This window comes from Macaca fascicularis, chromosome 19, assembly GCF_037993035.2.
Source record: "Macaca fascicularis isolate 582-1 chromosome 19, T2T-MFA8v1.1".
In the NCBI taxonomy this organism is placed as follows: domain Eukaryota; kingdom Metazoa; phylum Chordata; class Mammalia; order Primates; family Cercopithecidae; genus Macaca; species Macaca fascicularis.
Window position 1 is genome coordinate 62,240,281 of NC_088393.1, and position 24,800 is coordinate 62,265,080.

The 24,800-nt window shown below is 51.4% G+C and overlaps 2 protein-coding genes across 4 annotated transcripts; both read right to left on the reverse strand.

The window, feature by feature from the left end:
* Positions 1-656: 656 nt before the first annotated feature.
* On the reverse strand, positions 657-7,942 carry LOC135968398 (leukocyte-associated immunoglobulin-like receptor 2). Of its 2 annotated transcripts, XM_065534875.2 has the most exons (5): positions 7,826-7,942; positions 7,362-7,397; positions 5,819-6,112; positions 2,412-2,462; positions 657-2,260 (listed from the first exon to the last, which is right to left on the reverse strand). In XM_065534875.2, exons 1-5 carry the CDS (start codon positions 7,857-7,859, stop codon positions 2,058-2,060), a joined length of 618 nt encoding a protein of 205 aa, XP_065390947.1. In that variant the 5' UTR covers positions 7,860-7,942; the 3' UTR covers positions 657-2,057. The 2 variants fall into 2 exon arrangements, with proteins under 2 accessions (XP_065390947.1, XP_065390948.1); XM_065534876.2 differs by lacking the exon at positions 7,362-7,397.
* Positions 7,943-17,163: 9,221 nt separating this feature from the next.
* Positions 17,164-23,923, reverse strand: LOC102126863 (leukocyte immunoglobulin-like receptor subfamily A member 4). 2 transcript variants are annotated; one of them, XM_005590289.5, is made up of 8 exons: positions 23,823-23,923; positions 23,632-23,667; positions 23,162-23,446; positions 22,702-23,001; positions 21,843-22,139; positions 21,303-21,605; positions 18,073-18,123; positions 17,164-17,923 (listed from the first exon to the last, which is right to left on the reverse strand). In XM_005590289.5, exons 1-8 carry the CDS (start codon positions 23,854-23,856, stop codon positions 17,730-17,732), a joined length of 1,500 nt encoding a protein of 499 aa, XP_005590346.3. In that variant the 5' UTR covers positions 23,857-23,923; the 3' UTR covers positions 17,164-17,729. The 2 variants fall into 2 exon arrangements, with proteins under 2 accessions (XP_005590346.3, XP_065390943.1); XM_065534871.2 differs by lacking the exon at positions 23,632-23,667.
* Positions 23,924-24,800: the final 877 nt, after the last annotated feature.

A 24,800-nucleotide genomic window follows, 5' to 3' on the forward strand; every position in this document is an offset into this window, starting at 1 on the left:
GCGGACAGATATAGTCAAACAGAGGCTCTCATACCTGGGGGATTCCTCAAGAGGAAGCTTGAGATGCAGAGAGTCCCTGGGCTGTGACCATGCCTACGGGTAGGAGCTAGAAGAACCATCGTATCTTTTTTTTTTTTTTCCAGATGGAGTTTTGCTCTTGTTGCCCAGGCTGGAGTGCAGTGGTGCGATCTCAGCTCACTGCAACCTCCGCCTCCCAGGTTCGAGTGATTGTCCTGCCTCAGCCTCCTGAGTAGCTGGGATTACAGGCGTGCGCCACCACCCTGGGCTAATTCTGTATTTTTAGTAGAGATGGGGTTTCTCCGTGTTGGTCAGGCTGGTCTCAAACTCCCGACCTTGGGTGGTCCGCTCACCTCGGCCTCCCAACGTGCTGGGATTATAGGCATGAGCCACCATGCCTGGCTGAACCATAGTATCTTTGGTTCTCTGCATGGGTGCTGTTCCCAGGGCACATAGGGAAGAGACCTTGGCCCCTCTCATGAGAGATTCTCAATTCCATGTTTCGGGGCTGGTCAACTCCTCCTTCCTTCAGCAGATGGAAAGTGCCTGATGTGTCCAATGACAAGAGAGAAGCAAGTAACTCATAACATAAACAAGGCTACCAGCAGATTTCTCAGCAACAATTTTTCAGACCAGGAGAGAGTTGGATGATATATTTGAAGTGCTGAAGGTAAAAAAAAAAAAAAATCAATCCTGCCAACAAAGAATAAAACATCCAGTAAGGTTATCCCTCAGACATAAAAGAGAGATAAATACTTTTTCATACAGATAAACGCCATGGAACTCATCGCCACGAGAACTGCCTACAATGAATGGTAACAGTAGTTCTTCAAATTGAAATAAAATTACAATGAAAACATGAAAACAAATAACAGCATAACACTTACTGTGAAGTAAAACATAGTCAAATTCAGAACGTCCAGTGATGTAATTACAGTGTAGAAATCACTTTTACTCTAGTAAAAGAGTTAAAAGACAAAAATACTAACAGTAGTTTCACCTAAAATAATTTGTTAATGGATACATAATATATAAAACCTGGAAACTGTTACATCAATAGCATATGTGGATACCAGAAGTTAAAACATACAAATTTTGCATACAATAGAAGTTAAGTTTTTATTAGCCTAAAAAAATCAGAAAACAACAAAATGTCAGTCATATGCTCTTACCTAGAAATAATTGCTTTAAATGTAAATGGATTAAATTCCCCAATTAAATGACACAAAGTGACTGAATTAAATATATAAGATCCAACTCTGCAACCTAAAAGAGATTCATTTTAGCTTTAAGAATACAAGTATGTCGAAAGTGAGGGAATAGAAAAAGTTATTTCACACAAATGGAAGCAAAAAGAGAGCAGGGGGTACTTATACTGATATCAGACAAAATGCAATTTCAGTCAAAAATTACAATAAGACAAACAGGATTATTATAATGGGGTTGAGTCACCATAAAGGAGGTACAGCTTGGGGCCACCCTGGCTTATGTCAGTGACTGGTATCAGTTTTTTGGGAAAGCCAGGACAATGAGGTAACAGTTCCTGATTCCCAGCAGGCAGTTGTGAAGTGGGGTTCCGGGAGGAAGAAGAGAGTTTGGAGATTTCAACATGGGAGTCGTCTAATTAGGTGTAAAAGGGAGGTCCCAAATGGCGATATCACCAAAAGGACAGGAGTAAACCCTCAGGATACAACCTGGGCTAGGCTGTGAGAGCCTCTGACACAGGGTAGGAGAATGGGGAAAATGGAAAGAGAGGTGAAGGTTGAAGAGAAATGAAATCCTGTCTTAGACCTGAGAGACAAAAGAGAATTACAAAGGAGGAGGGTGTAGGGTAGTGATTATGAGTATTAGACCTTAAGGAAAATCCTTGGATGCAAGAGACTGACAAACCGAGGAGAAGCTGGGGCATGTCACTGCTGCTCCCCAATGTCCAACTCAGATTCTGTCCGGATCCAACAGGGGCACCCTTCCCTCGAGGTGCTCCATGAAGCGCACAGTCCGAGATGGGCTCTGGATCTCCTTGGGCTCCAGGGTGAGCCTCAGAGCATTTGGAATGTCCCTTTTAGATCCTGGGGTCTAACCTGTCTGAGGGGAGCCCTCTTGTCCGCATTGCCAAGGTCATTATTGGCCCCCCTCTGGCTGTGCCAAGCTTCTGCCAGGATCACCGCTAGGATCAGCAAGACCACGCCGGCCAGGCTCATGCAGACAATGTTCTTCACCTTGCAGTTCTGGGTGATGGGGGCTGGAAGCAGAAGAAGAAGTATCACTGACAGGTGGAGAAGAGCCAGCCCAGGCCAGGATCCCTGAAACAGAAGCTCCTTCTGAACTTTCCTGGACAGATCCTGCTTCCAAAACCCAGCACTTTCCCTCCACACAGTACATAGATGACTTACCTGAGGAGGAGTCTGCTTCTGTGGGTGAGGGGCTGACTTCATCAGGGGCTCCTAGGAATCAGAAAACACTGATGAAGGACTGAGGCAGCGTCTCCTCCCCTTCTTGGGCTGACCTCAGCGTCCTGAGCCATCTGTGTGACAGTCCCTTTATTGGAAATGCCCCAGCCCTGGATTCCTTGGCAACCACCCACAGCACCTTGAGGTCCCTGGGTTCACAACAGCCAAGTCTTATACAGAGTCAAGTAGAAGGCGCCGGGTTCAGGGTGAGGCTGCCCAACACAACTGCCATTGATCAAACCCAGCTGCAAGATATAGGATGATTCTCACCTTCTCTTGGAACCAAAATTCCCTAGGAGTCAACTGGGGGGACAACATGCCTTTTGTATTTACAAGGATGCAATCCAATTTCAGTGCCCGGTTAGTGTCCACCCAGCCCACTGCAAGAGGCAGGACCCCTGTTCCCCTCAAAGGAAGGGGCAGAGCTTGGGATCTCTGGTTCAACCTTATGTGTGCTCCCAGCCTGGAGTCTGCTGATCTGGCTCTGGGTGAGGGGCTGGGAGCTCCAGGGGGACCAGGGCTGCCTTTGCTCTGCCCAGCTCATCTCAGCCCCTTTATCTCCTGGGTAACTTTTATAGACTTCCCATTCTTCCACTCACAGCTTTAAATATTATCATCTGAGCTGCTTGGAAAAGGAATCAGGAATGGGATGAAGTTAGGATGGCCCCTGTGTGTCCATCCCTAAGAAAGGAAGGATGCATTCTGCTCACCTGTCCCTTGGAGACTCCCTTCTGTCTTAATGTCCAGGGATCTCCTGGGGACATAGTTCTGAGCACCCAGTGAAGAGGACCCTGGGTACTGATGGCAGGGGCTGGGCTGGGTCTGCTGGTGGGATCCCCAGCCCCAGTGGATCAGTAAGCACAGACCGTCTATTGAGGTGGTGATTGTCAGAACTCTGAGATCTGCAGGTCCTAAGAGCTCAGTCTACAAGGACCATGAGGATGTCACTCTTCCTCCATGGGGCTGAAGCCATGAGTCCTACAGACACTGATAAAGCCAGAATAGGACCAGGAGCACCAGGACCCTGGGAACAGGGAGTGGGAGGATAGGAAGGGTCCAGAGAGGTCTCATGCTGGGCTCACAGCCTCCTAGAATGCTCCGTTCAAATAGCAGAGGGAGAAGAGGAGATTGGAACCCACCCTTAGGCAAACTAAGGTCCAGACAATGGTGACCACTTAGCCCCAACAGGCCAACAGGGAGGCAGAGCGGTAGCTGTCTGTTTCAGAATCAGGGTGGGCGCTCAACCCAGTCACTTTTCATCCTCGTCACGTGTCAGGAACCACTGCCCTGCCCTGAGGCAACATCCCCTTAAAGGGTTTGTGATATGGGATATATACATCCCCTGAAAGGACCATCCTTTTGTATCTTTTATATCAGTGTCCTTTGAAATCTTTGTCATCTTTTTACTATCATATTTTAAAATTGTACCTATATACTTCTGTAGGTGCATATATATAGCAATATAAACACGGAAACACAGACACTTATACTCGGACACCCAGAACACACACACACACATATACAGACACACACAGATACACACAGATATGTGGTCTTTATAATGTTTCCCATATTTAAAAATCACACTTGATATATAGATAGGTAGATGTATGATAGATATAGATCCACACGTGCAGACACACTCATGCAGATACACACACTTCTTTCTGATACTCTCTTTCTCCTTGTCACCCTCTTGGAGTCCCTCCCTAGAAGACCCTTTCCCAGAGGGGTCCACACATCCAGAGTTTCCCAGGACAGATGTGGTGCGATGCCCTCCCCGTTTGTGACCAGTATCACCATCCACTGTCACTCTGCACATGACGGACGCTCAGGTCTTGCTAGTGCTGATCTAGTGGGGACAGTAGAGGAGCCTTCCAGAGGCCACTGGGGAGTGCCGGTCGGTGACCGAGTGTGGAGTCTGGCTGCCTTAGAAAACCGTGGGACTTTAAAAATCATTGCCTCATTTTCTTTCCCCCACATGGTAATGAAAAGAGCATTTCCTTTGTGTTGTTGTCGAAAGGAAATGCTTTTGAGGATCAGACACAAAAATCCTATAAATTGGAATTGAAGTGCTGGAAAATGTGGGGCTCCAGTGCTGAGAGAATGCCAGTCTCAACCCCACAAAAAGCCAAGCCCAACCTCAAGCAGGAGAGGGTTGAGGCCCCCACAGCACAGTCCCAGCACAGAAGTCCCTGGGAGTAGACATCCCAGGCTGAGGCTTCTGTTTCTCGGTAGCTGAGGAGGGGTCCCAGGAAGGGGCAGCTGAAATCCCTGCGGACTCCTGTGAATGAGCAGGAGAAGGGTGGGGAGCTGGGGCTTCCTCTGTGCATCCCTGCTCAGCCTGGCCTTCATCTCCTGCCCCATCCACCTGGCCCTCTCCATTATAATCGAGACCCTCAAGACTCCCAGGAAAGGGACACAGAGACATGGGGGCCCAGGGAAAGTACCCTCTCTTCTCCAATTCCACTGAGGGTCCGGACACTCCCTCAGAACATGCTCCTAATCCCAGTACAATGGTCCCAGTACAATGGCACCAGGCACCAGCTGGTCCCTGGGCCATGGACTAACATAGATGAGGCAGGAGCTTCCTCAACTGGACTTGGGGCCAGTTGTATTTGAGGCTGACCTCACCAAGGGGGTTCACTGTGCCAACTCATAGGTACCCTAAATTACTTGGGGTAGTGTCACAGCCTCAAGATAAAGTAGGTGGATGCCCTCCAGGGCTGGACATTAGGGGCCACTCCGGGGCACTGAGAATCTGACCCTGCCATGTGGACATCACAGCAGAACAGAGAGAGAAAGGAGAAAAGACATTCAGCTTTAAAGGAGAAATGCCTACTTTCTCCTTCCCTGAGGTATGGGGGAGCCTCCTCGCTGGACCCCAGCTCCAGGACATCTCAAGACTGACCACTCACAGAAGCATGGATGATATCAAACCAAAGTTTCCCCCAAAGTTCCATCCAGCCCTGGTCAGACCCTGTCACCTGCCCAATGGGAGGTGGGTCACACCCGAGGGGACGGGTTGCCTGGGGCTGTGGCAGGTTCTGCCTCAGTGGAAAGGAATAGGGAGCAGGGACTTCCTGAGTGAAAAAACAGTCATTCCCTTGAATGAGATCTATCCCCTACTCCATCCCTCCACAACCTAGCAGGGCCAGCTCTGAGCCCACCCAATACTAGGGATGAGTGTCCAGGCCCTCTGTGGTGTCCAGTGAGGGCAGAGGGATATGTGCAGAGGGAGAGCGGTAGGCTGTGGACTGAGTCACCCCTGCTGGGACGGGACCCTAGGACCTGGGGGCAAACCTGAGGGCCGAGCTGAGACTGGGGCAGGGCCCAGGTGACGTCCTCACCTTTCACCACCAGGTCCAGGTAGTCGCTGTACTGAGACCATTCAGCGGACTTCCTATAGAGGCAGCGATAACGTCCGGCATTTCCTTCACTTACTGAGTCAATACGGAATCTGGCCTCGGACTCAGATGGACTAGCTTGAGACACATCCTTAGTATCATTGAACTTGGATCTATCCTCCCTCACCAGGCGGAATTGGTCAACCCCAACCGGGCCCCGGCACACGATAGTCACAGGCCTCCCCGGGGGGATCACGGTGCCTGGCTCAGCCGAGATGGAGGGTCTGGGCAGGGGCCCTAGGAGGGAAGCAGAGCAGGATGTCAGTGTCCTCCATGAGGAATGGGCTTCCCCTCCTTGTGAAGGGCAGGAAGGAAATAATGCAGAGACTGCCATGACCTCCACTGCATCGGCACTTGGTGCCCTCGTTTGAGTCAGAGCACTCTTGAGCTGGGTGTAGTGCTTTGCGGAATAGAACAGCATACTTCACAATCCCAGGATCGGTTCTGTGCAGCCGTGTGATGGTGTCTGTGCCAATGAGATGGAGCCTTGTTGGTGAAATTCCCCAGAAGGGATGTTAAAGAGCATTAATTAGGCCAGGAGGGCCCTTTGTTGGGAAAAAAAAAAATCTGGCTGGGCACGGCGGCTCACGCCTGTAATCCCAGCACTTTGGGAGGCCAAGGCGGGTGGATCACCTGAGGTCAGGAGTTCAAGACCAGCCTGGCCAACATGGTGAAACCCCGTCTCTACTAAAAAGACAAAAATTAGCCGGGCATGGTGGTGTCCACCTGTAATCCCAGCTACTCGGGAGGCTGAGGCAGGAGAATTGCTTGAACCTGGGAGGCGGAGGTTGCAGTGAGCCGAGATGGTGCCACTGCACTATAGCCTGGGCGACAGAGCAAGACTCAGTCTCAAAAAAGAAAAAAAAAATCTGCCTTTCCTTCCCTTCCAGCCTGCAAATAAATGTGATGGCTGGAGCAACAACAGCCATTTTGCATCAAGAGGTGAGCTTAGTTCTAGTGGCCTTCAACTAAGATTACAGGTCAGAAAGAGGGAACTGGGACCTGCAACCCTTGGGACATGCTGGAGCTGTCACATGATCTCTGGTTCCCCTCCAGACAGGGGAAGTGGGTTTTCTTTCTGGCAAGAAATGTGGGCAGAGGTTCTCCAGAACGTATCGGGGGTAAAAATCAACAGAATTCTCTGATTGGTTAAAGGCGAGTTAACAAAAGAAGAATCCAGGATACCTGTCTGCTATTTGGTCCAGGACCAGATATCTGCTATCTGGTCCAGGGCAGCCACTGAGAAAGAAAGCAGGGTGGAGGGTGATGGAGAATCACCCTTGTGTGGGTGACAAGCAGAGGTCCAGTTTTGGAGGTTCTTGAAATCAACTATTGTTATCTTGCAGGTATGTGGAGTTGTCGGGAGAGGACTGAGGGGGACGTTTGCGTTGTGTAAATTGGTGTTGGATGCCTCCCAGAGTCCACATGACTCCCACCCAGAGTGACCCTTGGGGTTGGGGTGGGGAGTCCTGCAGACGTGACTCACCTTCCTGTGTGTGGATCATCTGGGCCAGGCAGAGCACTGGAAGAGAAGCCCTAGTGAGAACACCACCCACCACCGGTCAGCCTTCAACTGGAGCCAAGGGTCAGTGTGATGAGGGAAAAGACTGAGCTGCCTGTAGTCTCCAAACCACCCTTATCAACCTTAACTCTCAGTAGGATGGTTTCCTTCCCCAGGCAAAGTTCCAAGGAAACGCCTCTACCAGATACCCCTCTGCGTGTCTTATGTTGAACCCAACCCCATCTCTAATTTCTGTGATATATAAGAGGCCTCAGGTACCTCTGTGATCACCTCGGACCCAGGTGACCCCAAGCGGGCAGGTGCCTGCAGAGGGTGACTCTCCTCTCCCAGGGCATCAGATCATCTTGGGCCACAGACAGGGCCTGGACCCCCTCCCCAAGCCGTTCACCCCTCTGTTTCTCAATTCCCACCTTTGTTCCCAAACTCACTGAAGCCCAGGAAGGTGGTGGGAGGGAGGTTCATGGCTCAGCCTCTCCAGTCCTCTCTGTCCTTGTCCTGTGATGTCAGGACAGGTCTTGCAGTCCAGAAGAGTGCAAGATGTTCTCACAGGGCCTCATGACAGGGCTCAACATACATACCTCACAGGAAGGAAGGCGATCAGCTCTCAGTCCAAATTCAGCTTCCGCTGTGTGACCACAGGGAGGTATTAGTTTCTGCAAGGCGTTTCTAGTGAGATATTTCATAACTAGGCTGAGCCCACATCCAGATAAAACCCACACATTGTTAACTGGTGACAGATAGATAGATGAGAGATGAAGGATGAATGTATGCAAGATGGATGGATGGATGGATACATGGATAGATCGATGGATGGATGGATGGACGGATAAATAAATGGATGGATAGATGGATGCATGGATGGATGGATGGATGCAAGATGGATGGATACTATGGATGGGTAGATGGATGGGTGCATGCATGGATGGATGGATAAATGAATAACGGATGGATGGATGGATACATGGATAGATGGATGGATGGGTGGGTGGATGGATAAATGGATGAGTAGATAGATGGATGCATGGATGGATGGATGGATGGATGGATGGATGGATGGATGAATACAAGGATGGATGGATGGGTGGGTGGATGGATGGATACATGGATGGATGGATGGGTGAGTGGATGGATGGATGGATGGGTGAGTGGATGGATGGATGGGTGGGTGGATGGATAAATAAATGGATGGGGAGGTGGATGGATGCATGCATGGATGGATGGATGGATAAATGAATAATGGATGGATGGATACATGGATAGATGGATGGATGGGTGGGTGGATGAATGGATGGATGGGTGGGTGGGTGGGTGGATGGATAAATAAATGATGGATAGATGGATGCATGGATGGATGGATGGATGCATGGATGCACGGATGGATGCGTGGATGGAGGTATGTATGTATGGATGGATGGATGGACAGACAGGGTATAACGGGGCCTGGGAAACTTACTGGCTGGGCTTCAGCTTCTAACAGGCTGATGGTTCTCTGGCAACACATTTCCACACAAATACTTAGATTCCCCACAGGCAAAAAAAGGAACCGTAAAATTATCCTGACAACTTCATCTGCAAGATGCATGGCACAGAGGGATTTGGCACATGGAGAGGATACTCATCCTAGTTCTGTTCGTGTTCTCCAGGGCAGGCTGCACCCTAGCGGGGGCTATTATGTCCTTGTCCCTGCCCCTTCTCAGCCTAGTATTGGGTGGGCTCAGAGCTGGCCTTGCTGGGCTGTGGAGGGATGGAGTGGGGGGTAGGACAGGGACAGGACAGCGTGTTCCTGTCCCTGACACCTTGTGTCACTGGGATGTGACTCTGATACCTGAGTTCTGCTCTCTCACCTGGCCCCAGGTTATATCCCGTCATTAGAGGGAACTGCAGCAGCGTGCAGAACTGAGGGAGGAGGCTGGACATGGCCAGTCTGATGCTTTCAAATGTCCTCATTCTAAACTGAATGCTCCCTAGTCTGCAGATGTGAATGCACTAAAGAAACAATGTGCAAACATTTGTGGATGGGGCTTCCTGGACTGAGGAGCCTGAAGACACCTAGATAGGCCTGGGATGGTGGTGGATTCTGGTCGGTGCCCTGACGGGCTTCCCTTGCCCATTTATGGTACAGAACATGGGTTCTGTGAATAGGGAAGGGTGGCCTCCTAGCCCCATCCCTGAAGACTGGGAATCTTTTCATCATTTCCTCTATCTGTGCATTCACGGAAGTCTACGCTTTACTCTCAGGCCACTCTTAAGAGCTCCTTTGATAGCGCCAAAAGACTACATTTCTGTAGATCTTCATTCTTTTTGCATTTTCTATTTGTCACAGTGCTTCCAGATAGGTAAAGACATGCCTTGGATCCTGAAATCTGCAGTGGCCTGCTCTGAAATTCCATCACCTGCTCACACGGGGGAGGAAGCTGAGAACTCCACCTCACCCTGGGTCTTCTGAGGTCATGGTGACCTCCCAGGCAAGGGGCCATCACCAAGAAGAGGAGATGGACCAAAGAATCAGGGCATGGAGTTAAGAGCCCGAGACTTCTCCAAATCTTAGCCAAGGGAATTGCCAGTAGAAGCCAGGTCACCGGCAGGGGTACTCCCAGGCAGAGTTAAGGTCCTGGAGAAGTTGTTTTTTCAGGTTCTTTGGGTTAGCAAGGTGTGGTCTGGTAGAGGTGAAGGAGAGGCCCACAGTACTGGCTGTAGTGTCCTCCTGGTACCAGGTGAACTCAGCCTCTGCAAAGGCACAGGGTTGTGAGTTTCCCCAGACTTCATTCTCCAGCTCAAGAGAGATAGCCCTAGTGATCACATTTCTTCAGTAAAAAGAGAATAAGATTCTCGGGTCTGTGATCTCACCATACATCAAGGCCCATGTGCTTTATGGTTCCTGGCCTGAACTCCCCACACTCACTTACCCAGCACCTGCCCAGGCCCACGTTCTCCCTTCACAGAGATGCTCTCCTTGATCATGCTCATCTCAGGTGCTTCTGAGCTCTTTTCCAACTAGCCCTGACTTCTGGGCCTCTGTGTTTGTCTCTTCCTTGTCCAACTGCAGCAAGAATCCTGCTAAGTCAGTTTAACCCTAGTTATCTGCTCACCGTTGATATGTGATCAGGTTCCTCATCCTCCATGTGATGTCCGGTCACCCTTGCCCACCTTCAGCAAGAATCCTGGTTTAGCCAGAATCCCCACACCTATGAGGTTTCCTGATTGTAATGTTTCATCCACTGACCTCTCCCTCCCTGCTCCTTGGCATAAATTCTCCCTTGTTCATGGTGTATTTGAGGTTGAACCCATGTTATTTCCCACACTGCAAAATCCCATCCCCATGGTCCCTCCATCCACAGTGATGGTTGTGAATAAAGTCCCCCTTACTGTGATTTAACAAAGGCCATTGGATAATCTTTTCTTCAATACCCTGCCCAGCTGACGCAAGGCTCTGAGAAAGGGAAGTCCAGACCTTTGGCATCTGCAGTGGACAGAACTCAGGAAGTGGCCCTGGAGGTCTGGGTGCTGTGGATGCCACCCACAGCATCCCTCACATGCTCAGGGTATCTCAGCTTTGCGGTCAGAATCGCTGTCCTTGGGAAAAACTTCTCTTTCTGTGTGAAAACAACCACCCTCAATTCCCAAAGAAACAGGAAGAAAAGGTAGCAATCAAATACCTGTGAAAACTCACCATATGCAGGGACACTAAAGCACGGTGAATACGGTAGTGCCAGGGACTGTCTAAAAATAGGCACAGTGAATACGTAGTGCCAGGGACTGTCTAAAAATAGGCACAGTGAACACGGTAGTGTCAGGGACTGCTTAAAAATAGGCACAGTGAATACAGTAGTGCCAGGGACTGTCTAAAAACAGGCACAGTGAATACATAGTGCCAGGGACTGCCTAAAAATAGTGAAACATTTTAAACTGTCTCTCTACGTGGGAAAGGCTGGCAGGGAGAGAGCGAGGGCACATTATCACACAAACCGAAGGTCTTCAAGGAAGGTGTGTGCTGAGTGGGATGTGCGACAACCTATGTATGAGTGGTTGTTGCAGGAGAGTAACGGGGCAGGCTACCTTCGTAGGATATTTAAGTGAACATGCAGCTTACAAAAGGGCTTGTAAATTATTTTTCGTGTTAGAAAAAAAAAGCCAAAATACACATGCATCGAAAATAGAAAAGATAACAACAGTCAGCATTTGTCTGGCATTTTCCATTGAACAAACTCTGTTTTATTTAATTGAAGCATCATTAAAAACCCAATGAGATGTACTCCACCCCTTAAGAAATTAACAAGTGAAAAGTTAAATAGTACTGCGTGCAAGTGAAAGTATATAAAGCTTGTGTTAGTATGTGAGTATGTGTGTGCGTGTGTGTGGGTATAGGTGTGTGTATGTGTGTGTGAGTGTATGTGTGTGAGCGTTGTGTGTGTGGGGGCATATATGTGCGTGTGCACATGTGCATGTGTGTGGGTATATGTGTGTGCATGTGTGTGGGTATATATGTGTGTGCATGTGTGTGGGTGTATGTGTGTGTGAGTGTGCATGTGGGTATATGTGCATGTGCGTGTATACATGTGCATGTGCATGTGTGCATGTGTGTGGGTATATAGGTGTGTGCATGTGTGTCTTGGTATGTGTGTGTGAACATGTGCTTGTGTGTGGATATATATCTGCATGTGCACGTGTGCATGTGTGTGAGTATATATGTGTGTGGGTATATATGCTGTGCATGTGTGGGGGTGTGTGTGTGGGTATATGTGCATGTGTACGTGTGCATGTGTGTGTGGATATATATGTGCGTGTGCGTGTGTGTGTGGGTATGTTTGTATGTGGGTATATATGTGTGAGCATGTGTCTGTGGGCATATATGTGAGTGTGTGCATGTGTGTGGGGTGTATGTGTGGGTATATATGCATGTGCACATGTGCATGTGTGTGGATACATATGTGTGTAGATATATATGTGTGTGTGTATATATGTGTGTGTGCCCATGTGTGCATGTGTGTGGGCATATATATGTGTTTGTGTGCATGTGTGTGAGTATATATGTGTGTGTGGACACATGTGTGCATGTGTGTGTGGGTATATGTGTGCGCATATGCGTATGTGTATATACGTGAGTACACGAGCGTTACTGTTTCTTTTTTGAAGACATGCACACAAATTAAGCTAAATGAGATGATCTCGCCCCCTAGTGTCTCACAGAGTGATTTTCTGTTTTAGTCTCAGTAGTGACAGCATCTGACCCTGTGAGTGTAGTGGAGACCCAACATGTCCCAGCTTATAGCGGACTTGGGGCTCTCCTGATGTGTGTGTGTGCATGTGTGTGCATGTGGGTGTGTGCATATGTGTGCAAATGTGCATGTGTGAATGTGAGTGTATGCATACTCGTGCATGTGTGTGCAGGTGTGAGTAGGTGGGTCAACTCTCGGCCTTCACCCAGCCACACTTTCCCCAGATGCCTCCTTCATTCTTTGCTGATACATACACTTTTTTTTTTTGGAAATGGAGTCTTGCTCTGTCACCCAGGCTGGAGTGTAAATGGTGCCATCTCAGCTCACTGCAACCTCTGCCTCCCGGGTTCAAGCGATTCTCCTGCCTCAGCCTCCTGAGTAGCTGGGATTACAGGTGCCTGCCACCACGCCCAGCTAATTTTTGCATTTTTAGTAGAGACAGGGTTTCACCATGTTGGCCAGGCTGGTCTCAAACTCCTGATCTCAGGTGATCCACCCTCCTCTGCCTCCCAAAGTGCTGGGATTACAGGCGTGAGTCACCGCACCTGGCCCATTTTCTCTTCATGATAATTGTTATTTGTTTGTAAAATAAAAGTGTCTTAAGTTACAAGTTTCCTTTGACACCCAATAAAGAAATTAGTATTACTTCATAATGCATTTATTTACAAGTTTTTTTGCATGTCCATTGTAAATTTAATATTTTAATTTACAATGAGTTTACAAATAATTTTTACAAATAAATGTTACAAATACAAATAATTTACAATTAGTAAATGAGTTGGAATTTATTTACATGCTTATGACTGCCTTTGCTTAAATTTCTTCCAAAAATAAACTCTGTCCAGATGTTGGTTTTATTATACTTAATTGAATTCTAATTTTATTTCATGTGAGATTATCTGAATACAAGTTGTTGCATAATTGCTACCAAATGGAGTCTTTGCTGTGCATTTGCATGCCCTAGAGTGGGAGGTTTGGAAATTCTGAATGGCCAGGGCACCCTGTGGGTGAAGCAGCCCACTTCCATCGTTGTCCCGTTGCCTGGAGTTGAGACCAGGGGGTGGTCAGGCATCTCCCCTGTGATCCTCCCACCTCAGCCCCTGAAGTAGCTGGGACTCTAGGCGTGCGCCAACACACTCCACTAATTTTTGTATTTTCAGTAGAGAGGACGTCTCACCATGTTGCCCAGGCTGGTCTCGAACTCCTGGGCTTAAGCAGTCCTCCCGCCTCGGCCTCCCCAAGTGCTGGGATTACAGGTGTGAACCACCGTGCTCTGGTGTTTCTTCATGTGTAGCACGACGAGCCGCGGACAAAACCCCTCAGACACCGAGATAGTGAAGGGAGTGGCTTTAATCAGCGGGGAGCCCGTCAGGTGCTCAACTTCTGTCCCTTTGAAAGGCTCACGACTCTAAGGGAGTCTGCGTGAGAAGGTCGTGATCTGATTGACCAAGCCAGGGGGTAGGTGACAGGGGCTGCGAGCAGAGCACCGGTGGTCAGAGTGAAACAGAACAGCACGGGAGGTTTCACAGTGTCCTTCCAGACAATGTCTGGAATGTACAGATAACAACAGTTGCTAGGTCAGGGGTCGAATTTTAACTGCCAGGCTTAGGTCAGGCAGGCCCAGGCCTGGTTTCGGGTCTGGTTCCTAGGCGCCGGGCTACCTGCCTTTAGTTTAGTTTTTAGTCAAATACATCCCTTGTCCTCCTCTGGCTCTGCAGATCTCACCGTCACTTACACTCTACGTCTCTGGCCCCAGAAGCCCTTGTTCCCCTCATTCCACCCTCACACTTGGGGCTTGCCTGGGAGTGAGATGCACAGCAACCTGTCTGATGCCTCAAAGAACGTTTGGGGTTAAGACGGGACTCCCTCACCTAAGAACAGGAGCCTCAGGGAGTCCCTGGGTTCTGACCACACCTGAAGGGTGTTCCGACTTCCTCACCTGAGAACAGGAGCCCCAGGGAGTTGCCGGGGTCTGACGGCACCTGAAGGGTGTTCCTGTTACTGCCATAGCATCTGAACACCCACCTGCGGCTGAGGGTCATGGGGCCCACAGGGAACAGGGCTTGGGACTGTCCACTAGGGTGTTGCTGAGAGTCTAGGGTGCAGGGGAGGCTGAGTTCTCCTTCCTCAGTCAGAATGAATCTGTCCAGTTGCAGCCGTGAGCCACACTGGAGGGTCCTCTCTTAAAGTCACAACAGGCTCGGGGGGCTGAGAAGGTAGATTGGCTGTAGAATCCTAGGAGAGAAGGAGGCAGTGTGATCTCTGAGGCTCAAGCCTCCCACCTTATCCCTTAGGGCTGGGCTGTGAGAGAGAGACGCCCCTGAGAGCAGACCCCTTTCCTGAGGGCAGAGCCTGGGGCTGGGACCCCAAGGTGTCCTCCCACCTGTCACCACCAGCTCCAGGGGGTCAGTGAGCTCTGACAAGTCACTGGGGCTGAAATAGTGACAGTAATGTCATCCTACATATTCATTTGTTATGGACGTGATAGGAGAACTCAGCCTGTCTCCAGGCTGCACTGGGCTCTGTCTGTCCCAGGGCACTGGGCTTCCCTCTTTTTTTTTTTTTAATTTTATGTTTTGTAGATGGAGTCTTGCTCTGTCACTAGGCTAGAGTGCAGTGGCACAATCTCGGCTCAGTGAAACTTCCGCCTCCCAGGTTCAAGCGATTCTCCTGCCTCAGCCTCCCAAGTAGTTGGGACTACAGGCACCCGCCACCACGCCCAGCTAATTTTTGTATTTTTAGTAGAGATGGGGTTTCACCATGTTGGCCAGGCTGGTCTCGATCTCTTGACCTCATGATCCGCCCGCTTTGGCCTCTCAAAGTGCTGGGATTACAGGCGTGAGCCACCGCACCCGGCCCTGGGCTTCCCTCTTTATCCAGTCGGTACTCCTGGGCCTCCAGGTTCCCCTGACACCAGACACACAGGCCTCTCCCAGGTGATCACAGAGCCTGTCTCAGCCCATGGGGAGGGTTTGGGGAAGGAATGGTTCCTGAAATGGAACCAGAGACTGGATCCCAAGATCTCTTTCACTCCCGGTCCTCCAGCTTAGTCCAAAACCCCTCTCTGTTTTATCACCCTCAGCCCAGAACGACTGTGCCCCCCCAACCCTGAGAGCCCAGGGGCTGGAGTAAGAGAGAGGCTCGTGGAGAACCTGGTAGCCCCTTCTCCCTCCATCACTGACTGAGGCAGAGAAGCACGAACATCGTGATGCCTGCTCTGGGGGCTCCAGCTGTGGGAGAGGAGACCACAGGGCCCTCCAAGACAGAGAGATACACGGATGTGGTCACTCAGAGCCTGCTGCTGCCCGTCCAGGTCCCCACAGCTGTGGACCCACAGGAAGGGAAACTGCTTTTCTCTGGGTTTGGCTCTGGTTTTCCCTGGGTGGGGAGGGGGATGGCTTGGGAGGACCCCAGACCCTCTGGACACATGAGCCTCTGCTCCCCTCCCCTGCCCCAGGTCACCGTCACTGCTGCAGGTGGGAAAGGACAGGCCCCTATGGAATCGGGTCCTGGGAGGCTTCCCTGGGAGGTCTCCTTTCCCAGGAGGTCCCAGCTGGGAGTCAGAGCTGAAAGGAACTTTCCCACCCGCAGGCCTCTTGCCTTTACACCTGGAGAAACTGAGGCCCAGGCAGGGGAGGGGCCTGTCCATGTCACCATCACCAGAGGAGCCTCAAACTGATGACGGAACTCAGCCCTTCCTCCCCTGGACCTCGCCCACCTCCCACTCAAAGCCCTGCACTGACCCCATGGGGGTGAGGGGCTGGTCCTCATGGCCTGTTAGGTCAGGACAGGCAGGGGAGGGCTGGGACTGCCCTGCTCCCCACGTCAGCCAGGCTGCTCCTTCCCCAGGCTGGGCCCCAACATCTTGCTCTGCCTCGACCCCGCCCCTCACCAGCCCAGCCTGAGCCCCTGGGAGCCTGTGGCCCCTCCTCTGGCTCTGGAGGGAAGCCGGTACTTGAGTCCTTGAGGGGAATGGGATCCTCTGGGAGACTCAGGACTGCCCTGCGGGAGGCCGCCCTCTCTCCGAGCCCAGAGGCCTCAATGACTCACCCGGTGTGGAGGAGGAGCCTGTAGGTTGGGGGCTGGGATCCCTGGAGGGTCCTGGGAATGGGCACAGAAAGGGACTGAGGAATTGGAGCTATCCTGCAGTCCCCACCTCCACTCAAAGCTCTCCCCTCCATCTGCCCGGTGGCCTCTCCAAGACCCTCCCTCTCCCCACCTAGCACCTTCTGGACTCCAGGTGAAGGAGACGAGGGAGAACCGCTGTTGGCCTCCTCTCCTCTGAGGGGCGAATTCCTCTGTGGCCGAGCCTCCCTCAGAGCCCCCTTCACTCCATCTCTGCCCAGAGCGCTCCTGGGGGCAGGGCCTGAGCCGAACCTTCGAACTTAGAGAGGGCAGGGTCAGGACCTTTCACCCAAGACCAACCCAAGACCACCAGCTCTGACTGGGGTGTGACAGCAGGTCGGGGAAGGTGCAGTCATGTGAGAATCTTGAAGCTGCCCATGAAGGGAGTGTTTATACCACAGTCATCAACAAATTCCACAAATAAATGCTTTTTAGAAAACGTTTTTGTTGTCGTTCAGGAAGCCAGTCTATGGGCACAACAGCAGGCTTTTCCATCAGACACCTCTCTTTTGATTCCTAGTGACTGTATTTCTAGAGAAACAACAGATGGAGAGTGACAGGTGGTAGGGCATCACTTTGAACTTAAATTTTGCAAATGCAAATCTGATTTTTGCACATGGATTTAATTATCAAAAGCAAATTCCATGTTATGAGCTGAAAAGATAGTCCCAGTAATACACATCAGAAAATGCACTAGCTAGAAATAAAGAAAGATGTATTACCTGAAAGTGGAGCAGAGCATGAGGTCACAGAGGAGCGGACCCAAACTCACCATAGGGGCAAAGCCTTACATCATAGGGAAGAAAAAGGAAGGGAGGGGCAGTCAAGGAGAGTCAACAATGAGGAGGAAAGCACCACAGTTAAATGGAGGAAGCATCTTCTACAGACACCCAGACACCTTCCTGCACCTGACCCATGCTGCTTCCCCTTGATATTCTCAGCAGACACTTCCCCAACTGCTGCCCCAGTCTTGCAGAACCTCCTGGGATCATCAGATCTGTTCCCAGGGCTCCACCACTCTGAAGGGTGCATTGACTTCTCTGCTGTTCACCTCCTGGCTGCACCTTGTGGGGCTTCTCTGGCTCTGCTGAGCCTCAAATAACAGAATCCCAAGGAACACCAGGACCAAGCCAGCTATACCCATGCGGATGAGATTCTCCACTGTGTAATCCTGGAGGTGTGGGGCTAGGGATGGTGGACAAAGAGGTCACAGAGGTCAGGGCAGATCATGATTACCCAGGACCCCTGGATGTCCACCCAGGGTACCCACCTCCCCTTGACAGGACCTGACCCTCTGTGCCCAGCCCCATAACTGGGAGCATCTCCTCACTCACCAGTCTTGGAATCTGACTTATTTTGTGCTGGATTGAGGGTCTCAGTTGCTTCTAAAAATCAAAGAACAAGGATGTTGGTGAGAAGCTGAAGAGCCTCTCCCCCAGGCTCTGCTTTCTTATATTCCTCCATCTCTCATGGTGTGGCTTTATGTAGATCCTTAGTGAACACATTCTCTGCTCTAGCAGGCCTCCCCTGGTATGTCATTGGGGTTTTCAACCTCTCTCTGCTCTGGGAATTCAGATCTTGTGTCTGAGTCACTTTGGAACAACGTTTCCTTGAGCCCAAGAGCTCAGGACTAGTGAGAAGAATGATCTCCCAACTAGAAAGAATTGAGCTCTTGTGTGCTGTCTTGGATGTGCAATCTTGTGCAACAAGAACACAAAACTAATTCCCCCAGAGACAGAAATTTCCATTTTTCAGTGGATGAGGACCCAGTCTCTGTGGATGAGGAGTTGGTCCTCGGTAGCTCTTGGAAGTCAGGAGTACAAGGACTGAAGGCTGCGATGGCCCCCGCTGCGTGCTGCCTCAGCCAGCTCCCCTGCGGTTTCATCATTCGTTTACTGTCTTGTTAACTAATTCTTCATACAGTTAGGAACACCAACAATGTGATATACTTAAATATGAAAATGTATTGTTTTCTAAATGATAATGACTGAGCGGGACAGAAAAACATCATTTCTGCTTTTTTGAAGTATGAACCTAGATTGGAAGGTGAAAGCAAATATTTAAAAACATACCCAAACTTGAAGTAAAATAAAAAATAAAAACAAATAAATATTAAAAAATGATGAAAAATATTAAGCATAGGAATGAATACTTGAATGTATGTTTGTGTCTATATATGTACATAGTACATATATTCATATAAAATATATGTGATTAACATGGCTTATAAAATACATGTGATTAACATGGTTTGCATTTGTGTCCCTTTGAAATCTCATGTTGAATTTTAATCCCCAGTGTCGGAGGAGAGGCCCAGTGGGAGGTAACTGGTTCGTGGGAGCCGACTTCCCCCTTGCTGCTCTCATGCTAGTGAGTTGTCATGAGATCTTGTTATTTAAAAGTGGGCAACACCTCCCCGTTCTCTCTCTTCCTCCTATTCCAGCCTCAGAAGACGTTCCTGCTTTCCCTCCACCTTCCGCCATGATTGTGTTTCCTGAGGCCTCCCCAGCCATGCTTCCTGTATGGCCTGTGGAACCGTGAGTCAGTTAAACCTCTTTCCTTTATAAATTACCCAATCTCAGGTAGGTTTTTGTTTGTTTGTTTGTTTTTGAGACAGAGTCTTTGTCTGTCCCCCAGGCTGGAGAGCAATGGTGCGATCTCAGCTCACTGCAGCCTCTGCCTCCCAGGTTCCAGAGATTCTCCTGCCTCAGCCTCCTGGGTAGTTGGGATTACAGGCACCTGCCACCACGACCAGCTAATTTTTGTATTTTTAGTAGAGACAGGGTTTTGCCATGTTGGCCAGGCTGGTCTTTAACTCCTGACCTCAGGTGATCCGCCTGCCTTGGCCTCCCAAAGTGCTGGGATTACAGGCGTGAGCCATCGTGCCCAGCCTCAGGTAGTTCTTTTTTTTTTTTTTTTTTTTGAGGCGGAGTCTCGCTCTACGCTCTATCACCCAGGCTGGAGTGCAGTGGTGCAATCTCAGCTCACTGCAAGCTCCGCTTCCCAGGTTCACGCCATTCTGCTGCCTCAGCCTCCCAAGTAGCTGGGACTACAGGCACCCACCACCATACCCAGCTAATTTTTTCATATGTTTAGTAGAGATGGGGTTTCACTGTGTTAACCAGGATGGTCTCCATCTCCTGACTTCATGATCCACCTGCCTTGGCCTCCCAAAGTGCTGGGATTACAGGCGTGAGCCACCGCACCCGGCCCATCAGGTAGTTCTTTATAGCAGTGTGAGAACTGATTAATACAATGATTGTAGATATATATGTATATGTGGCTTTAGATATTTGTCCTAAAAAATATAATGTAGGCCGGGCACGGTGGCTCAAGCCTGTAATCCCAGCACTTTGGTAGGCCGAGACGGGTGGATCACGAGGTCAGGAGATCGAGACCATCCTGGCTAACACGGTGAAACCCCGTCTCTACTAAAAAATACAAAAAACTAGCAGGGCGAGGTGGCGGGCGCCTGTAGTCCCAGCTACTCGGGAGGCTGAGGCAGGAGAATGGCGTGAACTGGGGAGGCGGAGCTTGCAGTGAGCTGAGATCTGGCCACTGTACTCCAGCCTGGGCGGCAGAGCGAGACTCCATCTCAAAAAAAAAAAAAAAAAAAATATATATATATATATATATATAATGTAACTACATATATATTCATAGTTGAGGTGAGAAAGAGGGGCTTACAATTTGGAAATATAAAAGTGAAATTTCCAGTTTTTTATGGTTGATATAAACAGCCTCAGCGTCTTCCCCTTGTCCATGTCAGGCCTGGACCCCGGGACCCCAAATCCTGCTCAGATAGAGGAGGACAGACCTAGCTCCTCTGCCCATCATCGCTGCTCCCTCCTTCCTGCCTGGTCCTAGGACACCTCCCTCCCCTCTGACCACCACAGAGGGAACACCTGCCCCATCCTCGGGGCCCCAGGAAGCCACGTGGACCATGCCCCTTTTGTCCACTCTCCCCTCTGCTCCCTTTCCTGAATATTGGAGATAAGGTTGAGACGAGTCTAGAATATTATACTGGGTCAGAGTAACTGCGTTTTCATCTCCCATGGGGTCAGGACTTAGAGGTTGGGACACCCAGACGTTGATTCTGAGATGGAGACATCAGGAGCAGAGCGTGTGGGGCCTCCGTCTTCCACCCTCAGTCTAATCTCATCTCCTCCGAGGCTCACCCCCACCTCCTTCCAGTCCTCTCCACTCTTTACCCTACTGAGACTTCAGGGCTGGGAGCCCCGGGTGGGAAGTCCCCATCTATTTCCACACTCCCCTGGCTAGACCTTCCCCTGGGTGGGAGGTTCCTGTGTGTTTCCACCCTCCCGTGGGCTGGGCCCTCCCCCGTGGACCCTCCCCCTTCACGCTCCTGTTTTTCTAGTGTCCTGAGCTCTCTTGGGGGCAGGGCCTGCGCTGAGAGAGGCTCAGGGCTCAGAGAGGCTGGTGCTGATGGAGGAAGAAGAGGAGTGGGCAAGTGAGACAAACGGATGGACATTCCCTTGGAAGCTCTCCTTTTTCATTTCCAAGAACCTCTTCGAGCTCAGAGAGGACAGGGTCAGGGCCTCACCTGAAACCACGAGCTCCAGGGGCTCACTGGAGTGAGACAGCAGGTAGGGGTCGGAGCTGCGTGAGCCGTAGCACCTGTAGGTCCCCGCGTGGGCCGAGGTCACGGGACTCATGGGGAATTCAGCCTGGTACTGCTGAGCTCTGTAAGTGGATCTTAGACGCAGCGGGGGATGGGCTGCCCCCTCCTTGGCCAGAAGGAAAGTGAACATCGGACCCCATGACTGACACAACAGGGTCACCTTCTCTCCTGAGGCCACCGTGGGGCCCAGCTGCACTGAGAGGGAGGGTCTGTCAGGGATCTGTCCTAGAGACAAGAAGGATGGGTGAAGGGTTGCCCCACCTCGTTCTGAGCTGAGCCACCCCCAGGCCTCTCTCTGGGACCCTCAGTCTGAGTCTCCCCTCCCTGCCCATCCCCTGTCTCTGTCTGTCTTTCCTTCCCTTGGGAACTCCCCGCCCCCATCCCGGCCATCACCACCTGGGCTCCCCCCGGCAGGGCCTGTGCAGAGCCTGGGTCCCTGACTGAACCCGCTGGGCTCCTCACCTGCGATCAGGATGTCCAGGGGGTCGCTGGGGGCCGACCACTTGGAGGAGACATTGTGTGCACCGTAGCATCTGTACTGGCCCCCGTGGGAGCCCCTCACAGGGTTCAGGGTGAAGCTGGCCTGGGAGAGCCCAGCCTGGGACTGCTGTCCAGGGCGCTGGGGGAGGCCATCGCCCCCCTCCTTGTACAGAGCGTATCTGATGTAGCCGACATCAGAGCCACACTGGAGGGTCAGGTTGTCTCCGGGGGCCACGACAGGGCCCTGCAGGGTCAGGAGGGAGGGCTTCCTAGACACACCTGGAGGGAAAGTCGAGTCGGGACTCGGAGGGGCTGGTTCCTCCCGCACCCCTTCCTTCTGGAGCCTTCCTCACTAGGGTTTCCAGTGTCCTTGTTTTTTTCTCATCCTGTATTTGTGTCCCCAGGACCCCCGTCTTCCCCTCATCTTTTCTTCTTCTTTTTTTTTTTTTTTTTTGAGACGGAGTCTCGCTCTGTCGCCCGGGCTGGAGTGCAGTGGCCGGATCTCAGCTCACTGCAAGCTCCGCCTCCCGGGTTCAGGCCATTCTCCTGCCTCAGCCTCCCGAGTAGCTGGGACTACAGGCGCCCGCCACCTCGCCCGGCTAGTTTTTTGTATTTTTTTTTAGTAGAGACGGGGTTTCACCGTGTTAGCCAGGATGGTCTCGATCTCCTGACCTCGTGATCCGCCCGTCTCGGCCTCCCAAAGTGCTCCCAAAGTGCTGGGATTACAGGTTTGAGCCACCGCGCCCGGCCCATCTTTTCTTCTTTGTGGGCTAGCCTGAGGGTAAGGCTCCCAACAGCTCAGCCGCTGCCCTTTGTGTAAGGAAAAGCTACAGCTTCTTACCTGACACCAGTAGCTGCAGGGGGTCACTGGGTTCCGACCACACGTACGGGGTGTTGTTTTCATAGCCGTAGCATCTGAACGTACCCCTGTTGCTGAAGGTCAGGGGACCCACGGGGAACAGGGCCTGGAACTTTCCATGGTTGTGTTGGTGTGAGTCCAGGGTCCAGGAGAGCCTGTGGTCTCCTTCCTCGATCAGAGTGAACCTGCCCAGTCCCAGCCGTGAGGCACACCGGAGGGTCACGTTCACTCCGGAGGTCACCACAGGGCTCGGCAGGGCGGACAGGCTGGGTCTGCTGTAGGCTTTCAGGAGAGCAAAGGGCAGCTGTGTTTACGTGGGGCTCACACCTCCCACTTTATCCCGCAAGGCTGGGCTGTGAGAGGGGAGACCCCTTGAGAGCTGAGAGCTGACCCCCTTCCCGAGGGCAGAGCCTGGGGCTGGGACCCCTGAGTGTCCTCTCACCTGTCACCACCAGCTCCAGGGGGTCGCTGGGCTCTGACCAGCCTGCAGGGCTCTGATAGTAACAGTGGTATCGCCCTGCATGTTCCCACATCATGGATGGGATGGAGAATTTGGCCTTGTTTTCAGACTCCAGTGTTTTTAACATGTGCCTCAACATTGAGTTTCCCTCTTTATCCAGACGGTACTCCTGGGCCTCCAGGGTGCCCTGACACCAGATGGTCACGGGCTTTTTCCAGATGATCACGGGACCTGGCTCGGCCCACAGGATGGGTTTGAGTAGGTTCTCTGGAAGGAAACCACAGGTTAGGTCTGAAGATGTCCCCAACCCTCAGATTCCGGCTCTCAGCCCCAGGACCCCCGTCATCCCCATCAGTCAGCCCAGAACTGCTGTCTCCACCCCCAGCTACCCAGGGGTGGTCCCTTGTCCCCAGAGAGGAGGAGGGACCTAGGACAGCTGGGGACAGACTCACCTGCCTGCAGGCAGGTCCTGGGGCCCAGGTTCAGCCCTGGAAGAGAGTTCCCTGTGAGAGATTTGCCCCCAAAGCCTGAGCAGGTCTTCTTTTCCTTGAGCCCCTGGGGTGTCCTAATTGACCAGGGCCTGGCTATGGATTGGGGTCTCTCTCCTAGACTAGGGTCTCTCCTCCCCCTCTTAAGATCTCACCAAAGCAGAGCAGGGTTGTGAGAATGGGGGTCATGGCATCTCCTCCTCCTGGCCCTGGCTGTGCAGGCAGGTGTGAGCACGGTGCCCGTAGACAGACAGACACATGGTGTGTAGGCACACGGAGGCTGGGTCCTCCCCATCACGAGGTCATCCCATCAGCAGCCCCACAGAAAGAGGAACTGCCCCTCCCCAGGAGCCTAGCTCTCATTTCCCAGGGCTTGCTCTGAGGGTGAGCACCAGACTCTCTGGAGATATTTCAGACACAAATGGGGACTCACAAGGGGGTCATTAAGAAGGACGTTTTTGGCCGGGCGCGGTGGCTCAAGCCTGTAATCCCAGCACTTTGGGAGGCCGAGGAGGGCAGATCATGAGGTCAGGAGATCGAGACCATCCTGGCTAACACGGTGAAACCCCGTCTCTACTAAAAAATACAAAAAATTAGCCGGGCGAGGTGGCTGACGCCTGTAGTCCCAGCTACTTGGGAGGCTGAGGCAGGAGAATGGCGTGAATCCGGGAGGCAGAGCTTGCAGTGAGCTGAGATCCGGCCACTGCACTCCAGCCTCGGCGACAGAGCAAGACTCCATCTCAAAAAAAAAAAAAAAAAAAAAGAAAAAAGAAGGACGTTTTTGGCTGGGTGTTGTGGCTCACACCTGTAATCCCAGCACTTTGGGAGGCCAAGGTGGGTGGACCACTTGAGGTCAGGAGTTCGAGACCAGCCTGGCCAACATGGCACAACCCCGTCTCTACTAAAAATACAAAAATGAGCCAGGCGTGGTGGCACAAGCCTGTAATCCTAGCTATTCAGGAGGCTGAGGCAGGAGAACCACTAGAACTCGGGAGGCAGAGGTGGCAGTGAGCCAAGATCACGCCATTGCACTCCAGCCTGGGCAACAAGAACAAAACTCCATCTCAAAAAAAAAAAAAGGACATTTCCACCTCTATGTGGCACAGCACAGGAAGTCCAGGTTCCTCACAGAC